We start from the raw sequence: 27,232 nt of genomic DNA, 5'->3' as shown, positions 1-27,232 counted from the left end.
TCTGAAAAAATAGAAATTGCATAATAATACACTGAAAAAAAATTAACTTCTTTACTCATAGTTTACTACAGTTTAACATGTTGCTGTATATTATTCCAATTCTATTTTCTGTATGCATATATATTTGATAGAGACACTGCATTTATTTTGTAGTCAGACTTTTTTCCTTTAACACACTATGGATATTGTCTTGTGATTAAAGTATTTAACATTTTTTGTCCTGTGATTAAAGTATTTAACGTTTAAAAAAATTTTTTTTAACCTTTATTTATTTTTGAGACAGAGAGAGACAGAGCATGAACAGGGGAGGGTCAGAGAGAGACGGAGACACAGAATCCGAAACAGGCTCCAGGCTCTGAGCCGTCAGCACAGAGCCCAACACAGGGCTTGAACTCACGGACCGTGAGATCATGACCTGAGCCGAAGTCGGACACTTAACCAACTGAGCCACCCAGGTGCCCCATCATTTTTAATGACTATATGATATGGATTCCATTGGGGAAATCTGCCATTTAAATTTTTCTCTTTATTTTTTAGTTACAGTGTGAGGATAAACTTTTATAATTATCACTACTTGTATAATTATTCCTTCATTCCAATTTATTCAGGACTTCGGCTGCATTAGTTCTTTTAATCAGTGATCAGTCTCCAATTTTTGTTGACTTCTGGGTTGATAACAGTTCCTGATAACAGAGTGCTTGACTTCTGAGTGCTCATTATTAAGAAGTTACTAAAAGTCAGAAAATCTTTAAGGCCTGGGACTCTGTTACATGAGTATTTTATTTATAATAAAAGATAGCACCGGGGCACCTGGGTGGCTCAGTCAGTTGAGCTTCCGACTTCGGCTAAGGTCATGATCTCGCAGTCTAGTGAGTTGGAGCTCCGCGTCAGGCTCTGTGCTGACAGCTCAGAGCCTGGATTTGCTTTGGATTCTGTGTCTCCCTCTCTCTCTGCCCCTCCCCCATTCATGCTCTGTTTCTCTCTGTCTTAAAAATAAACATTAAAAAAAATTTTTATAATAAAAGACAGCACAGAGATTATGTAAAGTCCTCACATTAATAGTAGTGACTATTTACTGTACTTTTTCAGTGCAAAATTCAAACTACATCAACTCAAAAAAAAAAAAAGAGATAATTAAGCTTATACACAAAGTAATGGTCTTTTCCCTTTGAAATTTAAAATTTACCTTCAATATATCCAACATTAATGCAAATTTAGTAGGGGCAAATTTGCAATGACACAGGGACAATGGTCAAAATTAATAAAACTTGGAATCTGTAACTATTGTTTCAATGGTGCATATCATTAAGGGTTAAAGCAAACTTTAATGACGATTTCAGATTTACAGCTAAGGTCAAAAGAGTCTAAACCAGGTGTTGACAAACTAGGCCAGAGGCCTGTTTTTGTCTGGCCTGAGCTAAGAATATTTTTTACATTTTTAAAACATTATAAAAAAATGAAACAAAAAACAAAGAATATGCCACAATCTGTCTATAGCTTACAAAACCAAAAGTAATTACTTTTTGGTCCTTTACTGAAAAAGTTTGCCAACTTGAGACCTAAACTATAGATACATAATAAAATACACTTAGAAGATAAAGCATTTAAGAAATATGTAACTATGAATGTATGTAACAATGCCCATAAACAGAAAAAGTAACCAAGTCTTTCCTTTCAGCTTCGCTTCAAATTGCTGTAACCCCCTGTACCCCCATTTTCTTCTTAGCACTCATGCAGTAATACAAAGAATCACAATTTAAAATGCAGCCAAATACATCAGAAAACCAGTTAGTGACACAAGAGGTGAGAAAGAATGAGGATAGTTCACAGTTGTAATAAAGTGATCATTGAATAAACTACAACACAGAACCATATAATTTTAGAACAAAACAGAACCTTAAAAATCATCTAGTCAGCTCTCACATTTTAGAGATGACAAAATGGGAGACCTAGAACTGGTAAGTGACTTGCCCAAGATCACATGCCTAATTTTCCTATAGTTCTATAGCTAGAACTATAATCCAGGTCTATTGTTAGGTCAATAGAGATAGGTCAATATTTTATCAAGTATACCAACTGAAAATGATAGGTCAGTATTACAATATATATACTTTTTATTTTAACAAATTTGGAAGTTGGAAAAATAGGACACCTCTCACATATCTACAGAAATAAATCCTTTTATTTTTATAACATTCCTTTTCTTTTTAAGATGCATACAGTACTTATAGCCCAAGAATTCTGAGAAAAGCCTATAGAAGACCTGGCACTATTTTTGAGAATTACACAACTGGGCAGCAAAATAACACCTTTATAAATGTCAGGACATATAGAAATAAAATTTAGTGTTTTCACACAAAAATAGGGAAGTTACATTCAACACGTTTTCTTAAACGTGCATTTAAAATGTTTAAGTGTTTTCTAAAACTTTGGTCACCATGCTTCATTATAACTTGTTAAATTTCACAATTATGTAGATGATTAAACCCAAATGGTAAGCAAATATATCACATTAACACAGCAGCAAAAGCAAGCTAATACTGCACAATCATATTAGCAGACTGATTTCAGAAATACATGTTTTTCACAAATAGCACACAAAAGTTAGTTTGTGATAACATAGTTCAATGACTTATTTCACTTCATAAAATAAGGCTGAGTAATGACAGAACATGATTACATAATAAAAAGTATATTTTTAATTACAAATCTAATTGTACATATAGGGCAATGAACTGTGGTTTCTATAGAACAGTGCAAATGAGCAGGACTTTCCTCAAAAATATAACTGGATTCATTCCATGGGCCTCAGATTTCATGAATATTAGGTTATATTAATTATTTTAGGTTTCTCTGTCTGTGATGGGTACAAGTGGTAGGGTTGATACAGAGCAGATGTGTGCCCACTGGCTGCAAATACAAATAGCCATTGACTTAATTTACCAGATGAGTAGTGCAGGCACTGAAAATGTAACTTGAAAAAGTTCCATTTGTCACCATGTAAACAATTTTGTTCATCATACTATATTTCATCAAAGATTCATAATTCATTTCATATTGTCATATCAAGCAATTCTTCTAAACTCTTTTTGATATGTGGTGGTTGAGATGCAGCCTGATTTAACAGATTCTGACCCATTTGCGCAAAAAGTGCTTTCGATAATTTAGCTGTGGCTGTTCGTATATTTCCTCCAGCTCCAGGCAAAGAGCCACTGTTTGTCATGTTCCCTAAGAGATGCCATAAAACAACCAATACTTTCTGTTCTGTGGCATGGGGCTTCCTTTGATAAAGTTCCGTAACAATATCTGAAACATAAAAATTTAGTAAACAGGTTTTTAAAAATATAAATTCAATTTTTGCTAATTAAACAGCATATAAAATATACTAAGCTTCTTCTCTATGTCACTTGTCTTAAAATGTCAAGCATTTTACAGAAGGTAAGGTCAGAAACTTTTCTCCCAAAGATTGGAATCTTCAAGTATTAGAATTCCACATAGGACAACTTAGCTCAGGCAAAATTAGTAAAGATAGGAATTAAACCCCAAATTCATCTCAATGTTTTCCAAAAAACATACATTTTTAACCCACTGATCTTTTATCAAATAAATAATTTGAAACAGTTTTTCATGAGTACCAATTTGATTTTAATGTCTATTTTTAAATGTGACAAGGAAGAAATTCTTACTGGAAAAAAAAAAGGATAAACAAAAAAATTTGGGGTAAAAGTCTTAAAAAGTTCTCGTATAGATCATTATGCAATTCATTTCTACATTGTGGGTAATGATATTGAATTTGGTAGCTATCCCAAAGAGAAATTGAACTGCCTATCATTTTTCCTTAGTTAATATTTCTTTAGAAATAGCAATTAAAGAATATTTACCAGCAAGCTTTTCAGTCATATCCTGTTTTGCTTTTCCATTTAAAAACTGAGCTTTTGTGCAAAATGGCTGTAGAAGCAAATAATTGTCTAAACAAAAAGAATAATACAGACACATGTTTAAAGAGTTATGAGTTCTTACTTTTCATTACAAAGCATTAAAAGGAAAAGATACACAAATGAATGCAAATGTGTTAAAAAGATTTTTAAATCTATGTAATCAGTACTTAACATTATCTATAAAACCTTAATAGAATACTATTCTTATAGCAAATAAGAAATAAAATACCTCAAATAAGAGTTCTAAAAGAGCTATCATATGGCATAAAAAAGCAAAAGAATTGCCTATCTCCCAGTCATCTTATTCCAAAAAATAGAATATAAGTTTATTAAAGACAAACAAAATAAAAAAACAGAAAAAAAACTACATTTTGGAGGGGGTAGTTTTTATTTTTACTGATTTTTTCAGTTTTAATTTTTTTAAGTTTTAATGCTTATTTATTTTTGAGAGAGAGAGACAGAGCACGAGCGGGGGCGGGGGAGCAGGGAGAGAGGGAGACACAGAATCTGAAACAGGCTCCAAAGGCTCTGAGCTGTCAGAACAGAGCCCGACTCGGGACTCGAACTCACAAACTGTGAGATCATGACCTGAGCCGAAGCCGGATGCTCAACCGACTGAGCCACCCAGGAGCCCCATTAATTTTGTAATAATTATAGATCACAGGAAATTGGAGAGACAGTACAAAAAGGTCCTGTGTACTGTTCATCCAAAGGTTACATCTTACATAATTACAGTACATATCAAAACAAAGAATCTGACATTTGTACAATACCTGTGCATAATTCTAATCTACATCATTCACCTTCTTTGTTGATTTTTAAGTAAGCTTTACACCCGGGGCTTGAACTCATGACCCAGAGATCAAGAGTCATATGCTTTCATGACCAAGCCAGTCAGGCATCCCTACGTGTGTATAGTTCTATGTCATTTTATCACATGTGTAGATTTGTGTAATGATCACTGCAATTAGCATATGGAACTATTCTATTACCACAAAGATCTCCGCAGAGCTATCGCTCTATAGTCACATCCAGCCCCTCCTAGCTGCCCGCAAACCCTGATAACCACTAATTTGTTTTCCGTCTCTGTAAATGTTATCATTTTGAGGCTATACAAAGATGCCATCCTACAGCATGTGACCTTTTGGGACTGTCCTTTTTCACTAAGCATAATGCCCTTTTAGATCCATCCAAATTGTTACATGTATCTATAATACTACTTTATCACTAAGTACTATTTTACGGTATAGATGTATCATAAATTTCTTCACTATTAACTCACTGAATTACATTTAGGTTGCCTGAAGTTTTTGACTTTTGTAAATAAAGCCGCTATGAACAAGAGTGTAACTTCTTGGATGGAAGTTTTCATTTCTGTAGAATAAATGCCTAGGAATGCAACTGATGGGTTATATGGTTAAGTGTATGCTTAGTTTTTGTTTTTTTTAAAGAAATTGACAAGCCATTTTCTAGAGTGGATACACCATTTTATTTATGTAGCAGAGATCCAGTTTCTCTGAAATCTTGTCAGCATTTGGTATTATCACTCTTTTTAATTTTAGCTGTCCTAATACTTGCTATAAACTGAATGTCTGTGTCTTCCAAAATTCATATGTTGAAACCCAATCCCTGTTGTTATGGTATTTGGAGGTGAGGACTTTGGGAGATGATTAGGTCATGAAGGTGGAGCCCTCATAAATAGGATTAGACCTCTCATAAAAGATGCCCCAGAAAGCTCCACTGGAACCAGGAAGTGGGCCCTCACCAGATGCCAAATCTGTTGGTACCTTGATCTTGAACTTTGCAGCCTCCAGGACTGTGAGAAATAAATATTTGTTTTTACACTGTCCAGTCTGTAGGTAGTTTGCTAAAGCAGCCTGAACAGATGAACATATTTGTGTAGTGACCATGGTCTTAACCTGCATTTGTATTTCCCTAATGACTAGTGATGTTAAAATCTTTTTTATGTGTTTATTTGCCATCCATATATCGTCTTCAGTGAAGTGTTCCTTCATGTCCTTTGCCCATTTTCTAATTGGATTGTTTGTTTTAATGTTCAGTTTTGAGAGTTCTTTATGTATTCTGAGTTCTTCCTCAGACATGTGGTTTGCAAATACTTACTCCAAAACTGTAGTTTGTCTCTTTATGTACTTAACAGGTCTTTTGCAGAGCAAATGTTTTTTGATTTGATTAAGTCTAATTTATTGCCTTTTATGGATCACGCTTTTAGTATCATGCTAACAACTCTTCACCAAGCACTCAAGTCCTAAGGATTTTTACCTATGTTATCCTTAAAAGATTTACAGTTAAGTTTTACATTTAAATCTACAATCCGGGGCGCCTGGGTGGCGCAGTCGGTTAAGCGTCCGACTTCAGCCAGGTCACGATCTTGCGGTCCGTGAGTTCGAGCCCCGCGTCGGGCTCTGGGCTGATGGCTCAGAGCCTGGAGCCTGTTTCCGATTCTGTGTCTCCCTCTCTCTCTGCCCCTCCCCCGTTCATGCTCTGTCTCTCTCTGTCCCAAAAATAAAATAAAATGTAAAAAAAAATAAATAAATAAATAAATAAATAAATCTACAATCCATTTTGAGTTAATTTTGCACCAGATGTGAGGTTGAGGTAGGAATGAAAGGACTGAAAAATCAAAAATAAGAGAAAGTCAATTTAATGGGTTAGTGTTAAACTCTAAAAATAATTTAAACTACTGAAAATATCACATTAAATGACAAATATTTAACATCTATGATTTCAACATTATATAAAGTACATCATGTGTAGGACAGAAAGTATGAAAGTAAAGTCAAAATAATTTGAGTGCAAAAGTAAGATTTCTTACCTACATGCTGACTCAGTGCTTGAACAACACTTGTGGCAGCAGCATAGATGCCTGGATTCTTAGAATTCAGATTGTTATCTACTATTGCTGGAATTAGCATGTTGATTATAGGAGATAAGTTGTCTTTAAGCAAAGGAATCATTTTGTGCATTGTTTCTAGAGCCACCAGATTTACTTTACTATTGGAATCATGAAGCCGAGATTTAAAAGCATCAAAGATCTGAAAGTAAATTGGTAAATAATTTAATGTGAAATAATGTTTATAGCTATTTAAATTCTTTTTGGCATTCTGTAGTATTTATCCTATTAATATACTATTTAAAAACATACACACAACATCTTATTTAACTTGAACATAGATAATAGGAATGTTATAAAAATTTGGATGTTAAATCTAAGTCTCAAACCTTCTTATAGCAAAATGACAGGTCTTCAAACATCACTCAAACAGACATCCTAATAAATTCAGGTTGTGAAATTTGACTCAGTATGAAGATGACTGATTTACCGTAAATGTGATAAAAATCTTATTTTTTGGAAGGTGTGGTTAGCTTAGCTAACTCTAAGAACTCAAGGAAAGTTTTCATTTTTATCACTATTCATAACAGAATTAGATATGTAACAACCATAGAGATTTGATTTAGTTTCAGTTTGGGTTTCTTATGAGAATTTTATATGCAATTTCAGAGTTAAATTTTTACTACCTTTTAACCTGATTACTTTAACAATTATTCCTTGCTCTTTAGAATTCTTAACTTTCATAAGTTTAAGATATAAAAAGTGAATGATAAGCAAAATCTTTAGTCACATTAGGTGAGTGAAGAGCTATTCTATGAGGCTGATATACATATACACATCTCTCATAAAAATATGAAAGTTAATATATAAATAAAAATTTTCATGGTGAGAACAGTCTTCCCAAGAGATTTATTTTTACTCAACAGATATCAGAAAATGCAACTTTCTGGTGCCCATCGCATGATAATATGGTACCTTTCTTCTGAAAATTAAGAGACAACATTACTGGTATTAAGAGTAGTTAATGGTATGCTGGCCAAGTTCAATGCACATAATACAAATTTAACATGGGATTTTATTAATAAATCACTAATGGAATTAACTGAATTAACTCTGAAGAAGCATAAATCATCTATGCTCTGGTACCACTAACATTTATTACTATCTTCTTTTCTATTGCTTGTTGTCTAACATTGGTATATAAATTAGTATATATAAGATTTCTAATCTACATATAAAAATTTTAATATCTACTCTTAAGTAATATCAGAGAACCTAAATGCCCTGGTTTTTAAAATATTTATTGATTCACTTGACATATATGCACTGAGAGCTCTGAGAATACAGAGCTTTCAGGTTCCAAGAGCTCTGAGAATACAGAGCTTTCAAAGAGTTACCATCTAGTGGGAAAATTCAGACAAATTAAGCAGCTGTTTTCTTATATTATTATTTTCTTATTTTTTCCCAATTACTTTGAATTGTTCTAGAAAGTAATTCATTCTTCTAAGCTTAACATTTTAAAACAATACATATAAAGTACTAAGAGGGCAATTTTTTATACTAATGAGCTATTAGCTATATATTGAAAATGAAAATTAATTTTTACAGTTCATTACCTTCACAATGTTCCCAACAACAAGCTCTTGATTGTTTTCAGTATCTGATAAAAGCTGCTTAATCCCATTAATACGATCACGGAAGTCTTTTGCATTTAATAAACCTGTTATGACTTTAATGTATTCAGCACTTTCTAAGGAATTGCGGGGAACTGATTTTCTGGTGATGTCACGAATTTCAGTTACTTCTCTAAAGTCAAAGAAAGGTAAATTTAATTTCATTCTTAATATCCTATGAGAAACATAAACATAATATATCTTATTACATACATATTTCTCAAAATTTCACAAACTGATCTGATAGCCACAAGGCTAAAGGGGGTCCCTGCGATCTCCCCCGACTTTAGTGATTTGCGAGGAGGACTCACAGGATTCAACATGTAGTTTTACTCACAGCTATGATTTATTACAGCAAAAGGATACAAAACAAAATAAACAAAGGGAAAAAGCGTAGGGGTCAAAGTCTGGAAAAAAACAGCTATAAGCTTCCAGGGGTCCATTCCCAGTGAAGTAACATAGGACAAATTTAATTACTCCAGCAACAACCTGTGACAACACATGTGAAATGCTGTCTACCAATGAACCTTATTAGAGACTTCAATGCTCAGGGTGTTTATTGAGAGTTGGTCATGGTTGGTCCTCTGCCTAGGATATACTAAAATTCCAGGCTCCCAGAAGGAAAGCAGGTCTTCAGCATAAACCATATTGTTTGCTCAAATAATTTTGGTATAGTAAACTACTCTTCATCAGTTAAGGAACAGTGGCAATCCTCCTGAAATCCTAGTTCCTAGATGCCAACCAAGGGCTAACCTTGTAAGTAGGACTTTCCAAAAATAGTAGTCTCAGGCCTGCTATGTTAACTCAAAATAACCATGTGAACTTGTGTGGGAGAACTAGAATCTTGACAGGATTTATTATTTCAATTACTATTACTAGCATAATTTTTTTTATTCCTATAAAGGGGTGACTCAATATGGCAGATAAATGATCCCTTTGAAAGAAATTAAGTCATGCAAATTGATAAGTCTTACAGACAATAGTAACAGTTGCCAGTTACCATTTCTGACTACCAGTATTAAAAATGATGCTAATGTTATCTTAAGAGCACTGGTTAATGAATGACTCAGAATCATCTTAAAAGTAGACACAGGATGGTGATCTAGAATGCAGATCTTAGATGTATTCATCCATTATTTTTAATTTATTTAAATAAATCAATCTGAGATTAATTTGTAAAATGGTTAATTCTATACAATGAGAAAAAACAGAGGATTAAATTTATATTTAAACTAAGAAGTATATGATACATAAAAGGTGAAAAAATGAAGAGTAAAACAAAAGAACACCACAAGAAGTCATCTAATTACTGATACTTGTGTTTAAAGATGACTTTTTTACTGTTCAAAACAAAATGGATTTGATAGTAGAATAGCATTGAATATACCTTAGGGGGAAAGATACAGTAAGAGTGAAATGGAGAAACTCACTAGGTATATATTAACATCAATACAATTTATAAAAAAAGAGAATGCATTAAAATGATCATAGAACACAGATGCAAAGAACTTCAACAACGAAATACTAGCAACTGAAGCAGCAATACATTAAAAGGATCATACACAATGACCAAGTGGCATTTATTCCAGGGATGCAAAAATGGCTCAACATCTCCAGGTCAATTAATGTGATACACCATATTAACAAAATTGAGAATAAAAATTGTATCATCCTCTCAATAGATAAAGAAAAAGCATCTGACAAAATTCAATAGCCATTCAACAAACTGGATTTAGATGGAAGATACCTGAACATAATAAGACACATATGATGAGCCCAAAGCTAAGATCATACTCAATGATGAAAAGCTGAAAGGTTTTCCTCTGAGAACAAGAACAAGATAAGGATACCGTCTTTCGCCACTCTTATTCAATGCAGTACTGGATGTCTTAGCCAGAGCAATTATGAAGAAAAAGAAATAAAAGTCTCCAAGTAAGAAAGAAAGAGGTAAAACTGCCTCTATTCACAGATGATATACAGTTGGCCCTTAAACAACATGGGTTTGCACTCTGCAGGTCCACTTACATGTGGATTAAAAAAAATTTTTTTTTTAATGTTTATTTATTTTTGAGAGACAGAGAGAGCACAAGCGGGGGAGGACCAGAGAGACAGGGAGACACAGAATCTGAAGCAGGCTCCAGGCTCTGAGCTGTCAGCACAGAGCCCGACACAGGGCTCAAACTCATGAACTGCGAGATCATGACCTGAGCCAAAGTTGGATGCTTATCCAACTGAGCCACCAGGTACCCCACATGTGGATATTTTTTTAAGTTTATTTATTTATTTTGAGAGAAAGTATGAGGGAAGGAGAGGCAGAGAGAGAGGGAGAGAGGTAAAGAATCCCAAACATACTCTGCACTGTCAGTGCAGAGCCCAAGGCAGGGCTCAAACTCAAACTGTGAGATCATGACCTGAGCTGAAGCTAGATGCTCAATGGACTGAGCCACCCAGACACCCCTACATGTGGAGTTTTCATAGTACAGTACTGTAAATGTATTTTCTCTTCCTTATGATTTTTTTAACATTTAATTTCTCTAGTTTACTTTACTATAAGGATACAGCATTTAAAACATACAATATACAAAATATGTGTTAATCAACTGCTTATATTATGTTTATCAAGTAAGGCTTCTGGTCAACAGTAGGTAGTTAACTTTTTGGGGAGTCAAATGCTGTTTGTAGATTTTCAGCTGCATGAGGGTCAATGCCCCTAACCCCTGCATTGTCTAAGGGTCAACTTTATATAGAAAATCCTAAATAATCCACCAAAAAAACTCAGAAACTAATGAACAAATTCAGTAAAGTTTCAGGATATAAAATCAATATATAAAAATCAGTGGCATTTCTACACACTAACAAAAAAACTATCAGAACAAGAAATTAAAAAACAATTTCATTTACAAATGCATCAAAAATAATAAAATACCTAGTAATGAATTTAGCCAAGGTAAAAGATTTCTACTCTATAAACCCTTGATAAAAGAAACTGAAGAAGATATAAATAAGTGGAAGATATTTCATGCTCGTGTACTGAATTAATATTGTTAAAATGTCCTTACTACCCAAAGCAATCTACAGACTGAATGCAATCCCCATAGAAATCCCAACAGCATTTTTCACAGAAATAGAACAATCTTGAAATTTTTATAGAACCACAAAAAACCTAGAATAGCCAAAGCAATTCTAAGAAGAACAAGGCCGAAGGCATCATACTTTCTCATTCAAAACAGCAGGGTAATTGTATGGAAACCAATTTGACAATAAATTTCATATATTTAAAAAAAAAAAACAGCAGGGTATTAGCATAGAAACAAACACATGTATAAATGGAAAAGAATAAAGAGACCAGAAATAAACCCAGAGGTTAATTAATCCATCAATTAATTTATGATAAAGGAGCTAAGAACATACAACGGGGCAAGAATAATCTCCTTAATAAATACTGCCAGGAACACCAAACAGCCAGCCATATGCAAAAAGAGTGAAACTGGACCTCTATCTTACTCCATACACAAAAATCAACTCAAAATGGATTAAATACTTAAATATAAGACCACAAAACTCATAGAAGAAAACATACATGGTAAGCTCATTGGCACTGGTCTCAGCAGTAATTTTTTGGATTTGACAACAAAAGCAAATATAAGCATGTAGGACCATATCAAAGTTAAAGCTTCTGCACAGAAGAAACCATCAACAAAAATGAAAAGACAGCCTACAAAATGGGAGAAAACATTTGCATATCATATATCTGAAGAGAAAGAGGTTAATATCCAAAAAATATAAAGACCTCACACAACTTAATAGCAAAAAAACAACAAAAAACAAAACCAAAAACCTAGAAAACAAACACCTACAAACAAACAAACAAACAAACAAAACAAATATGGGCAGAGGAACTGAATAGACATTGTTTCCAAAGAAGCCATACAAATGGCCAACAAGTCCATGAAAAAGGTGTTCAACATCATTAATCATCAGGGAAATACAAATCAAACCATCAGGAGATATTGTCTCATGCTTGTAAGAATGGCTATTATTAAAAAGACAAGCAATAACAAGTGTTGGTGAGGATGTGGAGAAAAAGGAAAAAGGAAGTATACAGCAATACAGGTCTATCTCAAGAAGCAAGAAAAATCTCAAATGAAACAACCTAACCTTACACCTAAAGCAGCTAGAAAAAACAACAACAAAACCTAAAGCCAGCAAAAGAAGGGAAATAATAAAGATTAGAGCAGAAATAAACGATATAGAAACAAACAACAACAACAAAAAACCAAAATAGTGGAACAGATCAATATCTTTGAAAGAATAAAATTGATAACCCCTTAGCCAGACTTCTAAAAAAGAAAAGAGAATGAACCCAAATAATTAAAACCACAAATGAGAGGGGGAAAATAAAAACTAACTACACAGAAATAGAAATAATTATGAGAATGTTATGAAAAATTATATGCCAAAAATTATATGGACAACTTGGAAGAAATGGATAAATTCCTAGAAACATATAAATTATCAAAACTGAAACAGGAAGAAACAGAAAATTTGAACAGATCGATATCCAGCAAAGAAACTGAATCAATAATAAAAAATCTCCAAAGATACAAAAGCCCAGGGACAAATGGCATCACAGGTGAATTCCACCAAACATTTAAAGAAGAGTTAATACCTATTCTTCTCAAACTATTCCAAAAAATAGAAAAGGAAGGAAAACTTCCAGATTCATTCTATCAGGCCAGCATTACCCTGATTCCAAAACCAGAGAAACAACTTCACTAAAAATGAGAACTACAGGCCAATATCCCTGATGAACATGGATGCAAAAATTCTCAACAAAATACCAACAAACCCATCAAACAGTACATTAAAAGAATCATTCACGATGATTAACTGGGATTTATTCCCGGGCTCCAAGGGTGGTTCAATATTCGCAAATCAATCAACATGATACACCACATTTTTAAAAGAAAGGATAAGAACTATATGATCTTTTCAATAGATGCAGCAAAGGCATTTGACAAAGTACATTATCTATTCATGATAAAAATCCTCAAGAAAGTGGGGATAGAGGGAATATACCTCAACATAATAAAGGCCATACACAAAAAAAAAAAAAAAAACACAGCTAAAATCATCCTCAATGGGGAAAAACTGAGAGCTTTTCCTCTACAGTCAGAAACAAGACAAGGATGTCCACTCTCACCACTGTTATTTAACATAGTCCTGGAAGCCCTAGCCATAGCAATCGGACAACACAAAGAAATAAAAGGCATCTGAATTCGCAAGAAAGAAGTTGAACTTTCACTATTTGCAAATGACATGATACTCTATGTAGAAAACCCAAAAGACTCCACCAAAATATTACTAGAACTGAAACATGAATTCAGTAAAGTCATAAGGTACAAAAACAATGTATAAAAATCTGTTGCATTCTTTTACACCAATCAGGAAGCAGCAGAAAGAGAAATTAAAGAATCCATCCCATTTACAACTGCACCAAAAATGATAAGATACCTAGGAATAAACTTAACCAAAGAGGTAAAAGATCTATACTCTGAAAACTATAAAAACACTGATGAAAGAAATAGAAAGGATGCCTAGGTGGCTCAGTCAGTTGAGTGTCTGACTCTTGATTTCAGGTCACGTCATGATCTCAAGGTGGGATTGAGCCCCAAGTCGGGCTCCGTGCTGAGCATGGATGGAGCCTGCTTAAGAATCTCTCTCTTTCTCTTTCTCTCTCTCTCTCTCTCTCTCTCTCTCTCTCCCTCTCTCCCTCTCTCCCTCTCTCCCTCCCTTCCTCAGCCCCTCTCCCTGGTTTGCACTCTCTCTCTCTCATTTTCTCTCTCAAAAAAAAAAAAAAAAAAATTGAAGACGGCATAAAGAAAAGCATTCCACACTAATGGATTGAAAGAACAAATATTGTTAAAATGTTTATACTAACCAAAGCAATCTACACATTTAATGCAATCTCAATCAAAATACCAACAGCATCTTTCACAAAGCGAGAAGAAACAATCTTAACATTTGTGTGGAACCACAAAAGACTCTGAATAGCCAAAGCAACCTTGAAAAAGAAAAGCAAACCTGGGGGCATCATAATTCTGGACTTCAAGTTATATTACAAAGCCGTAATGATTAAGACAGTATGGGACTGGCACAAAAATAGACACATAAATCAATGGAACACATAGAAAATCCAGAAATAAACTCACAACTATATAGTTGATTAATCTTCAACAAAGCAGGAAAGAATATCCAATGGAAAAAAAACCAGTCTCTTCAACAAATGGTGTTGAGAAAACTGTACAGCAACATGCACAAGAATGAAATTGGACCACTTTCTTACACCATATACAAAAATAATTCAAAATGGATGAAAGACCTAAATGTGAGACAGGAAACCATTAAAATCCTGGGGGAGAATACAGGCAATAACCTCTTTGACATTGGCTGCAGCAACTTCTTACTAGATAGATCTCCTGAGGCAAGGGAAACAAAAACAAAAATAAACTATTGGGAATTCATCAAAATAAAAACCTTCTGCATAGTAAAGGAAACAATCAACAAAATTAAAAGGCAACCTATGGAATAGGAGAAGATATTTGCAAATGACATATCTGATACGTCATATGACACACAGACACATGAAAAGATGCTCAACATCACTGGTCATCAGAGAAATACAAATCAACACTACAATGAGATATCACTTCACACCTGTCAGAGTGGCTAAAATGAACAACACAGGAAAGAACAAGTGTTGGCAAGGCTGCAGAAAAAAGGGAACCCTCTTACACTGCTGGTGGGAATGCAAACTGGTGCAGCCACTCTGGAAAACAGTATGGAAGTTCCTCAAAAAATTAAAAATAGAACTATCCTACAATCCAGCAATTGTACTACTGGTATTTACCCAAAGGATACAAAAATACTGATTCAAAGGGGCACATGCACACCAATGTTTATAGCAGCACTATCAGTGATAGCCAAATTATGGAAAGAGCCCAAATGTCTATCTACTGATGAATGGATAAAGAAGAGGTAGTGTGGATGTATGTATGTGTTTGTGTATGCATGTGTGTGTATAATATATACATGTATATAGTTATATGTCTATAATATACATGTGTATATAATATATATATATTATACATACACACACACACACACACACACACACACACAATGGAATGTTACTCAGCCATCAGGAGAATAAAATCTTGCCGTTTGCAATGATGTGGATGGAGCCAGTGTATTATGCTAAGCAAAATGAGTCCGTCATTGAAAGACAAATACCATATGATTTCACTCATATGTGGAATTTGAGAAACAAAAGAACACAGAGGAAGAGAAAAAAAAGAGGCCAACCAGGAAACAGTCTCTTAACTATAGAGAACAATCTGATGGTTACTGGAGGGGATTTGGGTGGGGGAATGGGTTAAATGGGTGATGGGTATTAAGGACAGCACTTGTTGTGATGAGTATTGGGGTGTTGTATGTGAGTGATGAATCACTAAATTCTACACATGAAACTAATATTACACTGTATGATAACTAGAATTTAAGTAAAAATTTGGATAAAAAAAGGGCAGGAAAAGTGGAAAAAAGAAACAAAACCAGGATAGATTGAAATAAATAAAAATATCACCATGATAGGCTTAAACCCAACCATATGAATAATTATACCAAATAGAAATGGTCAAATACTCTAATTAAAGGGGAGAGATTATTAGATAAAAAAGCAAGATTTAATCAGATATATAAATATATATTAAATATAACATATATATTTTTACAAAAAACATACTTTAAAAAGACATACTAAGAAACACAAGTCAAAACTATAACGTGGTAAAGAATAATTATTCTGACATTGTAAAGTTATAAAGAAGACTTTATTTAAGACTTTGGAATAGGGGTCATGACTACTGCAATAGAGGAGATAGTCAGAAGGTGTTCAATTCTGAATGCAGTAAAGACAGCTGGAATTTATAGCCAACAAGCAGACTTAGAGGATTCATGGATAAAAAGCCTGTGTAAAGTATAGCTAAAGAAAAAGTCTTTGTCATATGAGATACCAGTTTATACCCACTTGGAGAATAACACATATTGACGAGGAGGTGTTAAAACTGGAACCATCTTATACAGCTGGTAAGAAACACATTTCTAAATAGCCCATGTATTAAAGAAGAAACCACAAGGTATTATCCAGCATTACTCCCATAACAAAACCAAAGACATCCTAAGACAAGAAAACTACAGATCCCAGGACTATAGACAAAAAATACCCACCTAATTTTAGCAAACCAACACCAGTGATATATTAAAAATATAACACTTCATGATCAAGTGCTACGAATCCAAGCAATACAAGTTATCTTTTTTCAACATTTGGAAATCAATGACTGTAAACCATTCATATTAATAGAATAAAGGAAAAATACATGATTATCCTAATAGACATTGAGAAGTCACTTGACAAAATTCAATAACCATTCACGATAAAAACTCAAACTAGAAAGAGGAAGGACCTTTAAGCTGATAAAGGACTTTTATGAATCTATAGCTAACATCATACTTAGTGGGAAAATACCAAATGTTTTGTGCCTAAGATTAGGAATAAGGTAAGATGTTTGTTCTTAATATTTGTATGCAACATCATATTCAATATTCTAGTCATTGCAATTCAGACAGGAAAGGAAAAGAAATTAGAAACATACAGTTAGAGAAGAGGAAATAATACAAGTTGATCCGGGGCAATCTTGTGATGGCAAAAAATAAAGAAATGTAAAATGTGCCATGTTGACAAAGCACACAGCCAACCTGAGGGAGATCTTAAAGTTGCAACAATTTGAAAAAGTGAGTAATGAGTAGTTTTTATAGATATAGATAGATTATAACCCATAAAATAAAATAAAAATCCATCCATCTACAATAATATAAATATTTGAGTAAGTGAATACATGGAGGAAAAGTAGCAGTTTTCTTCATGCAAAAATTCAACTAATAAATGTAGAAGAATAAGGTAAATAAAAGATCACCATTAGACATAAATAAATAAATTAATAAATCCCACAATAATTTCTGTAGGCAAGATCCACCAATGGTTGCTAAGATTTGTAAACTACAGTATGATGAGAAACAGGAGATTTATATAGTCTCAAAGTATTCCAAAATATCTATTATTTATAAGGGGGAAAATAGTAATTTTGCAGTGACGAAACCACCTTATCAGAGGATCAAGGTTAACACAGTCAGTAAGAAGGCACAGCAACATCATGCACCTCATGAAATGATGCACTGAGAAGGGTACAACTTGACTTTTGAGGTATTTTTTGTCAAAAAATGCATAACCTCAAATCTAACTGTGAAAAATGATCAGATAATACCCAATTAAGAGACATCTACAAAATAAGTAACTGACCAGAAAGGGCTTGGTACACAGTATATTCTCAATTAATATTTAAAAAGCTACTTTTTGTTGGTTGCAAAAAAAGTTTTTGACCAAAATGTCTGACCCAGGATTTTATGTGATTGTATCTTTTTTTTTTAAATATTCAATGACACTTTTTTAAAGTTTTATTTATTTTTGAGAGAGAGAGAGTGAAAGAGAGAGAGCACTCGCATACACACAAGTTGGGTAAGGGCAGAGAGCGAGAAGACAAAGAATCCCAAGCAGGCTCCGGACTGTGAGCGCAGAGCCCGACACAGGGTTCAAACTCATGAACCTGGAGATCATGACCTGAACTGAAGTCAAGTCAGATGCTTAACCGACTGAGCCACCCAGGTACCCCTGTGATTATACCTTAATGTGAAAAAAACAGCAGATTCTGATTCCATAGGCTTGGGAAGATTACAAAATTTGGATTTCTTTTTTTTCTTTTTTTTAAGATTCAAATTTCTAGTAAGTTCTTAGGGGATGCCAATGGGGCTGTTTTATGGACTGTACTTAGAATAGCAAGGTCCCAAAAGCATGTATTTTCACATGGATTTTAATTTTTTAACAAAATGTATATTTTAGTTTATGAAATATTTCAAAAATATACAAATCTAGAAAATATGAAAGATACTTATATATTTACCATGTAGTTTTAAAAATAATGTTTAAAATATATTTTAAAATATGCCAGAGATCATACTTTCAAAAGAAAAAAAATTTTAAGTTATATAATCAATCTATTACATGTTACATAATGTAAACAGGTTCCACAATAGCATATGTAATTATATTCATAAAAATTTTAAGAGGATTCTTCTGCCTGGTGGTGATTGGTTAAATTGTTCTGATAATGTCTGGATTTTCTAAAGTTTTTTTTTCTTTAATCATAATTATGTATTATTTTCATAATCAAGGGGAAAAAGTAAAGACTATAAATTAATACAAAAATCAATTAGAGTTGTCCAACACAGGCCTAATATTGACAAGTTCAACAGCACTTTATTAAACCACATTAATGCTTTAATACTGTTTAGTGCATATAAAAGAAAGCTGCTGTCTGGGGCGCCTGGGTGGCGCAGTCGGTTAAGTGTCCGACTTCAGCCAGGTCACGATCTCGCGGTCCGTGGGTTCGAGCCCCGCGTCGGGCTCTGGGCTGATGGCTCAGAGCCTGGAGCCTGTTTCCGATTCTGTGTCTCCCTCTCTCTCTGCCCCTCCCCCGTTCATGCTCTGTCTCTCTCTGTCCCAAAAATAAATAAACGTTGAAAAAAAAAAAAATTAAAAAAAAAAAAAGAAAGCTGCTGTGAATATGCAATTCCCTTATTAAATCTAATTACCTCACACTTTCTAAGTTCTTACTTTCAACTTTTAAAACTCCATTCAGTTTTGACAAATATCCCTGGAATAGTTCATAAAAATATCCAAATGAGACTACTATCACTAGGGAGTAATTTCTCCAATGATGTGAACTATCAAATGAGCTTACCTTTCAGCTGAATTGAAAGCATCTCTAGAAACAAAGGATGACCGTGTATTTCCAACAGTACCAGTATGAGATCGTCTTCCTTTTGCTGAAGGAGTATCTAGTGGTATCTCTCCCAAACCCTTTAAGTAATATAAAGAAAGGCAGTGTAATAAAAGTCTTTTTTAAAAATTTTAAAAAATGTTTATTTATTTTTGAGAGAGAGAAACAGTGTGAGTAGGAAGGGGCAGAGGGACAGCAAGGTATAGAATCCGAAGGAGGCTCCAGGTTCTGAGTTGTCAGCACAGAGCCTGACACGGGGCTTGAACCCACGAACCGGGAGATCAAGACCTGAGCTGAAGTTGGACACTTAACCAACTCAGCCACCCAGACGCCCCTAAAAATTTCAAAACTAGTAAAGTGAAATAATTTATACAATGCCAGAGAACCCATTATTGATCTTTGTAATTGAAAGCATTTTAATAATCTGCTATGCTTCTGCTTCAAAAGGTATCAATACATAAAATACCTTCTAATTAGTAGTAAATTAACCAAATTAATAGGAAATGGCACTGGCAGGGTAAAACTGTTTAACATTTTTAAAATTAATATGCTATGTTTTATAAGTATTCTTCTTAAACCTTAAAATCTGTAGAGAAAATATGAACACATTACATAAATAATGAATTCCTATGTGTGAGAATAATGAATTCCAGTGTGAGAATAAACACTTACATAAGAACTATTTAAAAATACTTGTACTTGAAATGACTCACAAATATAATCTGCCTCACGCTGGTAAGATAATTTTTTGCATGGTTACTTTAGTTATTTCTGTATGAATTAAGCTAAATGAGCAGAAGAAAATGCTCTAAAATGTATATTATCATACATCTTTGAAATACTATCCTTACGTAAATGAATCCTTTGCTGAAGACTATCAGTAAAGAATAACATAAATTACCACAGAATAATTCTAGATTATTTAACATATTTTTGTAAAAAATAATATGTAAGTGGATTACTTTTTTATAAGACACTTTTCATATTTTAATTTACGTGATATTCCCTCAGTCACTCATTTCAGACATGTCCGAATCCCCATTATCTACCAGGATAAATAAGACATGGGGCTTCCCCTCAAGCAGCTCCCAATTAATGTTCTGCAGTGTGATAGGAATTCTAATAGTGAAATATGCAAGGTAAAAAAGTAGGAATCAAGCATGAAGAACATCACTATTCTTACCTTATAAAAATAAAACTTCAGGTTAAAGAAATGAAGTGATGTACCTAACATTATAGTTCGCTAATTCTCAGAGTTGTGATTCAAACCCAAGTCTTGTCACTCCAGTAAACCACACTATGTTCTATCAAGTATCGAGCTTCTGTTCAATAAACACTTACCAACACTATGAATGTCTACTCCAAGTTTTTCAACTGCAGTTGTTGAAATGCTACTATAGATACAGTCTGAATGGTTAACAGAGAAATAATTGAAGTAATTACTTGTATCCTTTAGCTTCCTGGTACTTTGCTTTTATTTATTTTTTATTATTATTTTTTTCTGGTACTTTGCTTTTAAAGCTGTTTATAAAATAAACTTTTTCCACATACCTTTTGCCGTAAGCTTTTAACAGATTCCTTAATATATGGCAAGTCTTTAGATGGGACATATTTTTCAAGCATTTTATCAAAGTTTGGATGACACATCAAAAGGAAAAGCATTTTTCGACCATAGTACCTATGGATATTTGAGAAATATGTAAATAATGTTATATACCTTAAACAAACTCAGTTTCTGTCCTTAGATGCAATTTTTTTCAACAGAAAAAAATCTACCAACATCAAAACTGTCATCCCTATTTTAAATAAACCACTGAAATGTAGTTATATCAATTGAGCTGGAATAAAGCATTTTCCTGCCCCTCACCTTTAAAAAACACTATAGCTTCAATTCTTTCAGTTATATGTCAGATGGAGAGCCAAAAGCTTGAATTCTATTTTTCAGACACCCTAGGGCCCATATCAAGGCCAGCATTTGGCAGAACTGTGAGTTAGGAGAAGTTTGTCTTTATCCTGGGCTCCTTGCCCAGTGAGCTTTTGCTGCTCCCCTGCTGGTCAGATGTTCTGACCTAAGTCAACCTTCCCTAGGTTCTGTAGGAAATACAGAACCTTTTTTTTTCATGCCAAAACTTACCTGGGTTCCAATTCTTCAAAACCTATTCTCTGCTACCTAAAACACACCCAAAGTTAGTTGATAAATCATTGATGATATATTAATGAATGTGTAATGCTCTCCAAACTAAATTTTTTACGATATATAAATTTCAAAATTATTCATTAAAAAAACAAATTCTCTCAGGATAAAGCCTTAAGCCCAGATATCATTCTAATGGAAGAACTGCAGATATAGAAGTGTATACTGGAGATATTTTTGAATAGAGGGGTCTTACAGTACCTTTTAATTATACCATATTACTATCCTTCAAGGAGGCGTGGCCCTAAAGCTAATTACAGTTTTTTTTTTTCCCTACAAATTGGAATATAAGGAACTAGAAGAAGCAGAGGAGGCAAGGCTTGGGGGATAGGGAGAGGGTACAGAATGATTTCAGAAATATCTGTATCAACTAGACTCCAACTATAATGAAATTATAGAGAGGTAGTATCAGAAAATAAAAACTACCGTTCTCTCCTCAGAACCAGAACAAAGTCTACACCCTGATAAGTAGTTCCTAATCAGTTATAGTTTCAAGGATGATTATAACTTTTAGCCAAGAATATTAAAAACTGTAGGTCCATCATAAGCCCTTAATTATAGGAGAATGGCTAAAACAATCAAGTAAACAAGCAATGGGGACACTAAATGTGAGAAATATTAAAACTGTAAAGGTGTAACTATTTTATAACTTTAAAACGTCAAATAAGAAATCAAGAAATGATGAAATGGATTAAAACAATTACCATGTCATTTAAGGAAAGGTTAAGATGTACACAAAACAGGGGCGCTGGGGTGGCTCAGTCGGTTAAGCGTCCGACTTCGACCCAAGTCATGATCTCACAGCTGGTCAGTATGAGCCCCACGTCAGGCTCTGTGCTGACAGCTCAGACCGTGGAGCCTACTTTCGGATTCTGTGTCTCCCCCTCTCTCTGCCCTCCCCTGCTTGTGCTCCATCTGTCTTTCTCTCTCTCTCAAAAATAAACCTTAAAAAAAAAGTTTTTTTAAAGATGTACACAAAACAACCATTATGAATCTTTTTCTTGTTCCTAACCAGTCTATTATGATCTGAACCCTCCTAAATTGCTTTGAACTTTACTTTGGTATACACAACTACTAAAATGGCTCCTCAAAGACGTCCTGCTCTAATCCCTACAATTTGTAAATATGAGATATAACTTCCAGGATTATGTTATATTGTATGGTATAGTTAACTCTAAGATATGGAGATTTTCTGGGTGGGCCTAATCTAATCAGACAGGCCCTTAAAAGCAGAAAGCTTTCTATGGCTGGTAAGAGAAGAGGAAGTAAGACAGCTTCTAAGCAACAGAGGGACTCAACATACTGTTTTTGGCTTGAAGATGGAGAGGAAAAAGGAGATAAAGATGGAGATAAAAAGGAATTTGGGTGGCCCTAAGGAGCTGAAAGAGGACCCTGGTTGACAACAGCAAAGAAATAGAGACCTCAGTCCTAAAACTATAAGGAACTAAATTTGGCTAACCAGCAAAAGGAGTTTGGAAGCAGATTCTTCTACAGAGCCTCTACATAAGATCTCAGCCTTATCGTTACTTTGATTTCAGTCTTGGGAGACCCTAAGCAGAGAAAGCAGTTGAGCCATGCAAGACTTCTAACCTAAAGAACAGTAAGCTAAAAAAGTCTGTGTTGCCTTAAACCACTATGTTTGTGGCACTTTGTTACACAGCAATAGAAAATGAATACATTGACTTTCTATATTAGCTTCTGGTATAATGATTTCCATAAGATTAACTCCAGTTACCTAAAGTCAAGGATACCTTTGTCTTAAAAAGGTTAATACTTTAATACCCTTCTTTACTTTAGTCTCTATGAACTCAGGACCCCCCCCTCCCCACTTTTAATCTATCTTCATATGTAACTGCCATAAATTTTTAGACTTTTGTATGGGACATTATCAACCACCTAGTCCCACCTTCCTAATTTTACATACAAGAAAACCTAGCCTAACAGACAGTAAGTAATTTGCTTTAGGGCAAACAGTAACTGGGGCTAGGAATTGAACCTAGGCTCCTGACTACATCTAAAATTTCTGCCACCAATACATCTAGGGGCACCTGGCTGGCTCAGTCAGTAGACCATATGACTCTTGATGCTGGGGTCATGGCCTTAAGACCCACTTTGGGCAAAGAGTTTACTTAAAAAAAAAAAGTTACCAACACGGATAATGTACCATCCACATCTTAATTATTTCGTCATTTCTCTCTTGACTGTTCTTAACCTTTGTAAAATTGTTCTTCAAATACAGTGTTCAGAAATTTATGGTATTTTCTAAGTGCAGCTATATCATGTTTCAGGAGATAATATGTTACCCATTTTGCTTCCTGTATTTTTCATGTGCACCTACTTCCATGATTTCACCTAACAGCTTGGAAAATATATCACTTCCCCTAAAGGCATTACCTTACACTTGCCCAAAATAAAGTTCTTCTGCCACTTTTCTGCCCACTCAGTCTTGTGCTGTTTTCATGCAGTTCATCCCTGTGACATGGCATCTCACTACCCAGAAGTAGGTAATGTCATCCGCAAATTTGGAGAATTCACTGTGCACTCCCTCAAGATCATTTGCAAATTGGTTAAATAAGTCCATCCCCCAGCACCAATCCCTATGGACCCCACTTGTCAATTTAGGAAAAATGTTTATTCTTTTTTAACCTTTGCTGCCTACTTTTAAGCCATTTTCCTAACAGATTCAGCAAATATTATTAGCAGCTATTCACCTGGTTTCTTGTGAACTGTCCTGAGCAAACTTGGCAGCAGCTGGTAATATGCGGTCAGCCATATCCTTTGTTCCAGATAAAATACGCTCTGGTTCCATAAATTCCACTACATCTGATAAGTGCTGGGCTGTACATCTTCTTACCGCAATGTGTAAATGGCTACAAGAAAACATGGCCAAACATCGGATGTATAAACTATTTACCAAAGATGTACCTTTAAAGTTAAATGATTAGGGGCGTCTGGGTGGCGCAGTCGGTTAAGCGTCCGACTTCAGCCAGGTCACGATCTCGTGGACCGTGAGTTCGAGCCCCGCGTCAGGCTCTGGGCTGATGGCTCAGAGCCTGGAGCCTGTTTCTGATTCTGTGTCTCCCTCTCTCTCTGCCCCTCCCCTGTTCATGCTCTGTCTCTCTCTGTCCCAAAAATAAATAAACGTTGGAAAAAAAAAAATGATTAAACCTCTTCTAACCCTCAACAACCATCCTTGGACGCTAAAATGACAAATTACATTAGTTACCCTCCACCTAAGAAGTTAAAAACAACAACAACAAAAAAAAAAAATAAAAAAAAGAAGTTAAAAACAAAACACATAGTCACTGACATTTATTTAGTTCCGTATCTATGAATGTAAGTAAAATTACTATAATACCAATATTATTATTCTTTATATGCTCTCCACCTAATCTGATGTTTATCATATGGGAATTACTTATTTTTTGACTGAAATAATACTGATGTTTGCTTTTTTTCCCTATATCCCAGACTACAAACAATTGACTTTTTAGTTTAAGGACACATTGATTATTTTGAACATTACCTTTGTCCTCCACTGATAAGAGCAACAACTGCACGTGCAGGAGTTACATTGCTGACCATAGCTCTCAGGGCTTTGTCAACATCTTCTCTTATAAATGTATTTGATTCTCCAGCCTTGTGCAACAAAACTTTTACTGTAGCATCTAGTTCTTGATCCATGCTCTTTTTCAGGTAAGTGAAAAGATCACTTAAACAGACCACAGCAGCACGAGAAACTCCAGAGCGTAAATTTTTCACCTAAAAAAAATTTCCAAAATGTATATTTTGCTGATATTCTGAAAGAAAATCAGTAATAATAACTTTGAAACCACATTTACTATTACAGTAACCTGTTTTAAAATTTTTTTTTCCAACGTTTTTATTTATTTTTTTGGGGGGGGGACAGAGAGAGACAGAGCATGAACGGGGGAGGGGCAGAGAGAGAGGGAGACACAGAATCGGAAACAGGCTCCAGGCTCCAGGCTCCGAGCCATCAGCCCAGAGCCTGACGTGGGGCTCGAACTCACGGACCGCGAGATCGTGACCTGGCTGAAGTCGGACGCTTAACCGACTGCGCCACCCAGGCGCCCCATACAGTAACCTGTTGTAATACATATTATCTTACGCCCTAAAAAATTAACATGTAACAATTTTTTTGAAAGTTGTGAAGTAAAAAAAAAAAAAATTAAAAAAAAAAGTTGTGAAGTAAGGTATAAGCTACTTTTTTTTTTAAAGTAAAATCTACCGTTTAGATTTTACAGGCTGAAACTCACAAACCCAAGATCAAGAGTCACATGCTGTAATGCTGAGCCACCCAAACATAAGCTACTTTTAACTACATACAAGCTGTTTATTGTTTATATCACTTAGTACAGAAATATTTTTTAAAGTCAAATAAATGTGGCATATTTATTCTTTGTCGTCCAAACAACTCTTAACTGGGCTGAAAACTAAGTTTACCTCTTGAACTACTGCAAAACTTGTTTCATGCAACTTTGTGTTCAATACTTCAGAATGAAAAGCAGCTAAGCATCTAATAAAATTCAGTCCTTCAATTTTCTTCTCCCTATGGGAAAAACAAACAAATGACAGAATCACTTACTACATGGGGCTCAAACAACAGGATCTCAGATATCTTGTCTTGTGTGCATGAAATACTGCCAAAGAGGAGACCTTGCTTATTCTCCCATACCATTTAGGAATTTCAAATAAAAAATACATAGTTTTGTTTGTTCCAATAGCTCTCTTCAATGATTCAAAATATCTTTTAAGACCCAAAATCAACATTGACAGTCAAACGAAGTTCATGCTTTGTAAATAAAAAGGAGTATTTCCCCCCTAGTGATAGGAATGCCATATTCTTTCTGGAGAACAGAAGGTGAGGGAAGCACTAAAACAAAAACGGAAGGAGAGAAGCAATTACCTCACTGGCAAATATATAATCCAAAAGCAGAAAACCACCAACAGATGGTTCTATAATTTGTATTTTTCTTTCATTATCTGGCTTAATGAGGTAGATGAAGGGTAGGCAGTACTAACAAGAGGGTGGGATTCAAGTGGGATTTAGATGTTAACAATACAAATTTGATGATTTTCATCTTGCAGGTTTGAAAATCTGAGCCAAAATGAATTTCCTTAGAAATATTATAATATTTCCTTGGGTAATATTGATGGTGGTCATTTTTTAAAGCATTTAAATTCCCTGAATGATTATGGAAACTTCAGAGAAAGGAAAAACACCTAAGAATCCAAGGTGGCAAGAGTAAATGGGTCTATTTGTTAATAGCTTTCCGGTTCAAAATGATCATTTTTTCAAAAGGATAAAACAGTTTACAATTACAATTTAAATGCAGAAACAACTCTTCTATACACATAAATAACAGAAAGTACAGTCAAGAGAGAGGGAGGCAGAAAAAGTAATTAAGAAAAAGTGGCTAAAATTTTTCCAAATTTGATCAAAACTATAAACCCTCGAATGTAAGAACATACCCCAAACAGGATAGCACACAAAAAAAAACCCCACAACATGGAACATCATAATCAAATTGCTAAGAAGAATGTTAAAATGAAACATAAGGTTGGGTAGCAATATTAAAAATAAAGCAATATAAGAG

General features: G+C 34.3%; 1 protein-coding gene across 1 annotated transcript in view; it reads right to left on the bottom strand.

Annotated features, from left to right (window-relative positions):
• Positions 1-1,155: 1,155 nt before the first annotated feature.
• TOGARAM1 (TOG array regulator of axonemal microtubules 1) overlaps positions 1,156-27,232 on the bottom strand; it is a 76,820-nt gene continuing 50,743 nt past the window's right edge. The window contains exons 13-21 of the mRNA XM_047075651.1: positions 26,079-26,184; positions 25,141-25,376; positions 24,326-24,484; positions 20,972-21,098; positions 19,382-19,500; positions 8,406-8,595; positions 6,772-6,991; positions 3,882-3,968; positions 1,156-3,306 (exon numbers count right to left, since the gene is read on the bottom strand). Of these exons, the coding sequence (XP_046931607.1) occupies positions 3,053-3,306; positions 3,882-3,968; positions 6,772-6,991; positions 8,406-8,595; positions 19,382-19,500; positions 20,972-21,098; positions 24,326-24,484; positions 25,141-25,376; positions 26,079-26,184 (1,498 nt within the window). The 3' untranslated portion in view covers positions 1,156-3,052. The remainder of the gene's footprint in view (positions 3,307-3,881; positions 3,969-6,771; positions 6,992-8,405; positions 8,596-19,381; positions 19,501-20,971; positions 21,099-24,325; positions 24,485-25,140; positions 25,377-26,078; positions 26,185-27,232) is intronic.

Source organism: Lynx rufus, unplaced genomic scaffold, assembly GCF_022079265.1.
Source record: "Lynx rufus isolate CCGP_SWC_20201006 ecotype Redwood Valley unplaced genomic scaffold, mLynRuf1.p SCAF_13, whole genome shotgun sequence".
Lineage (NCBI taxonomy): Eukaryota > Metazoa > Chordata > Mammalia > Carnivora > Felidae > Lynx > Lynx rufus.
Note: the sequence above shows the minus strand (reverse complement) of the source record. Positions and strands in the feature narration are given on the sequence as shown.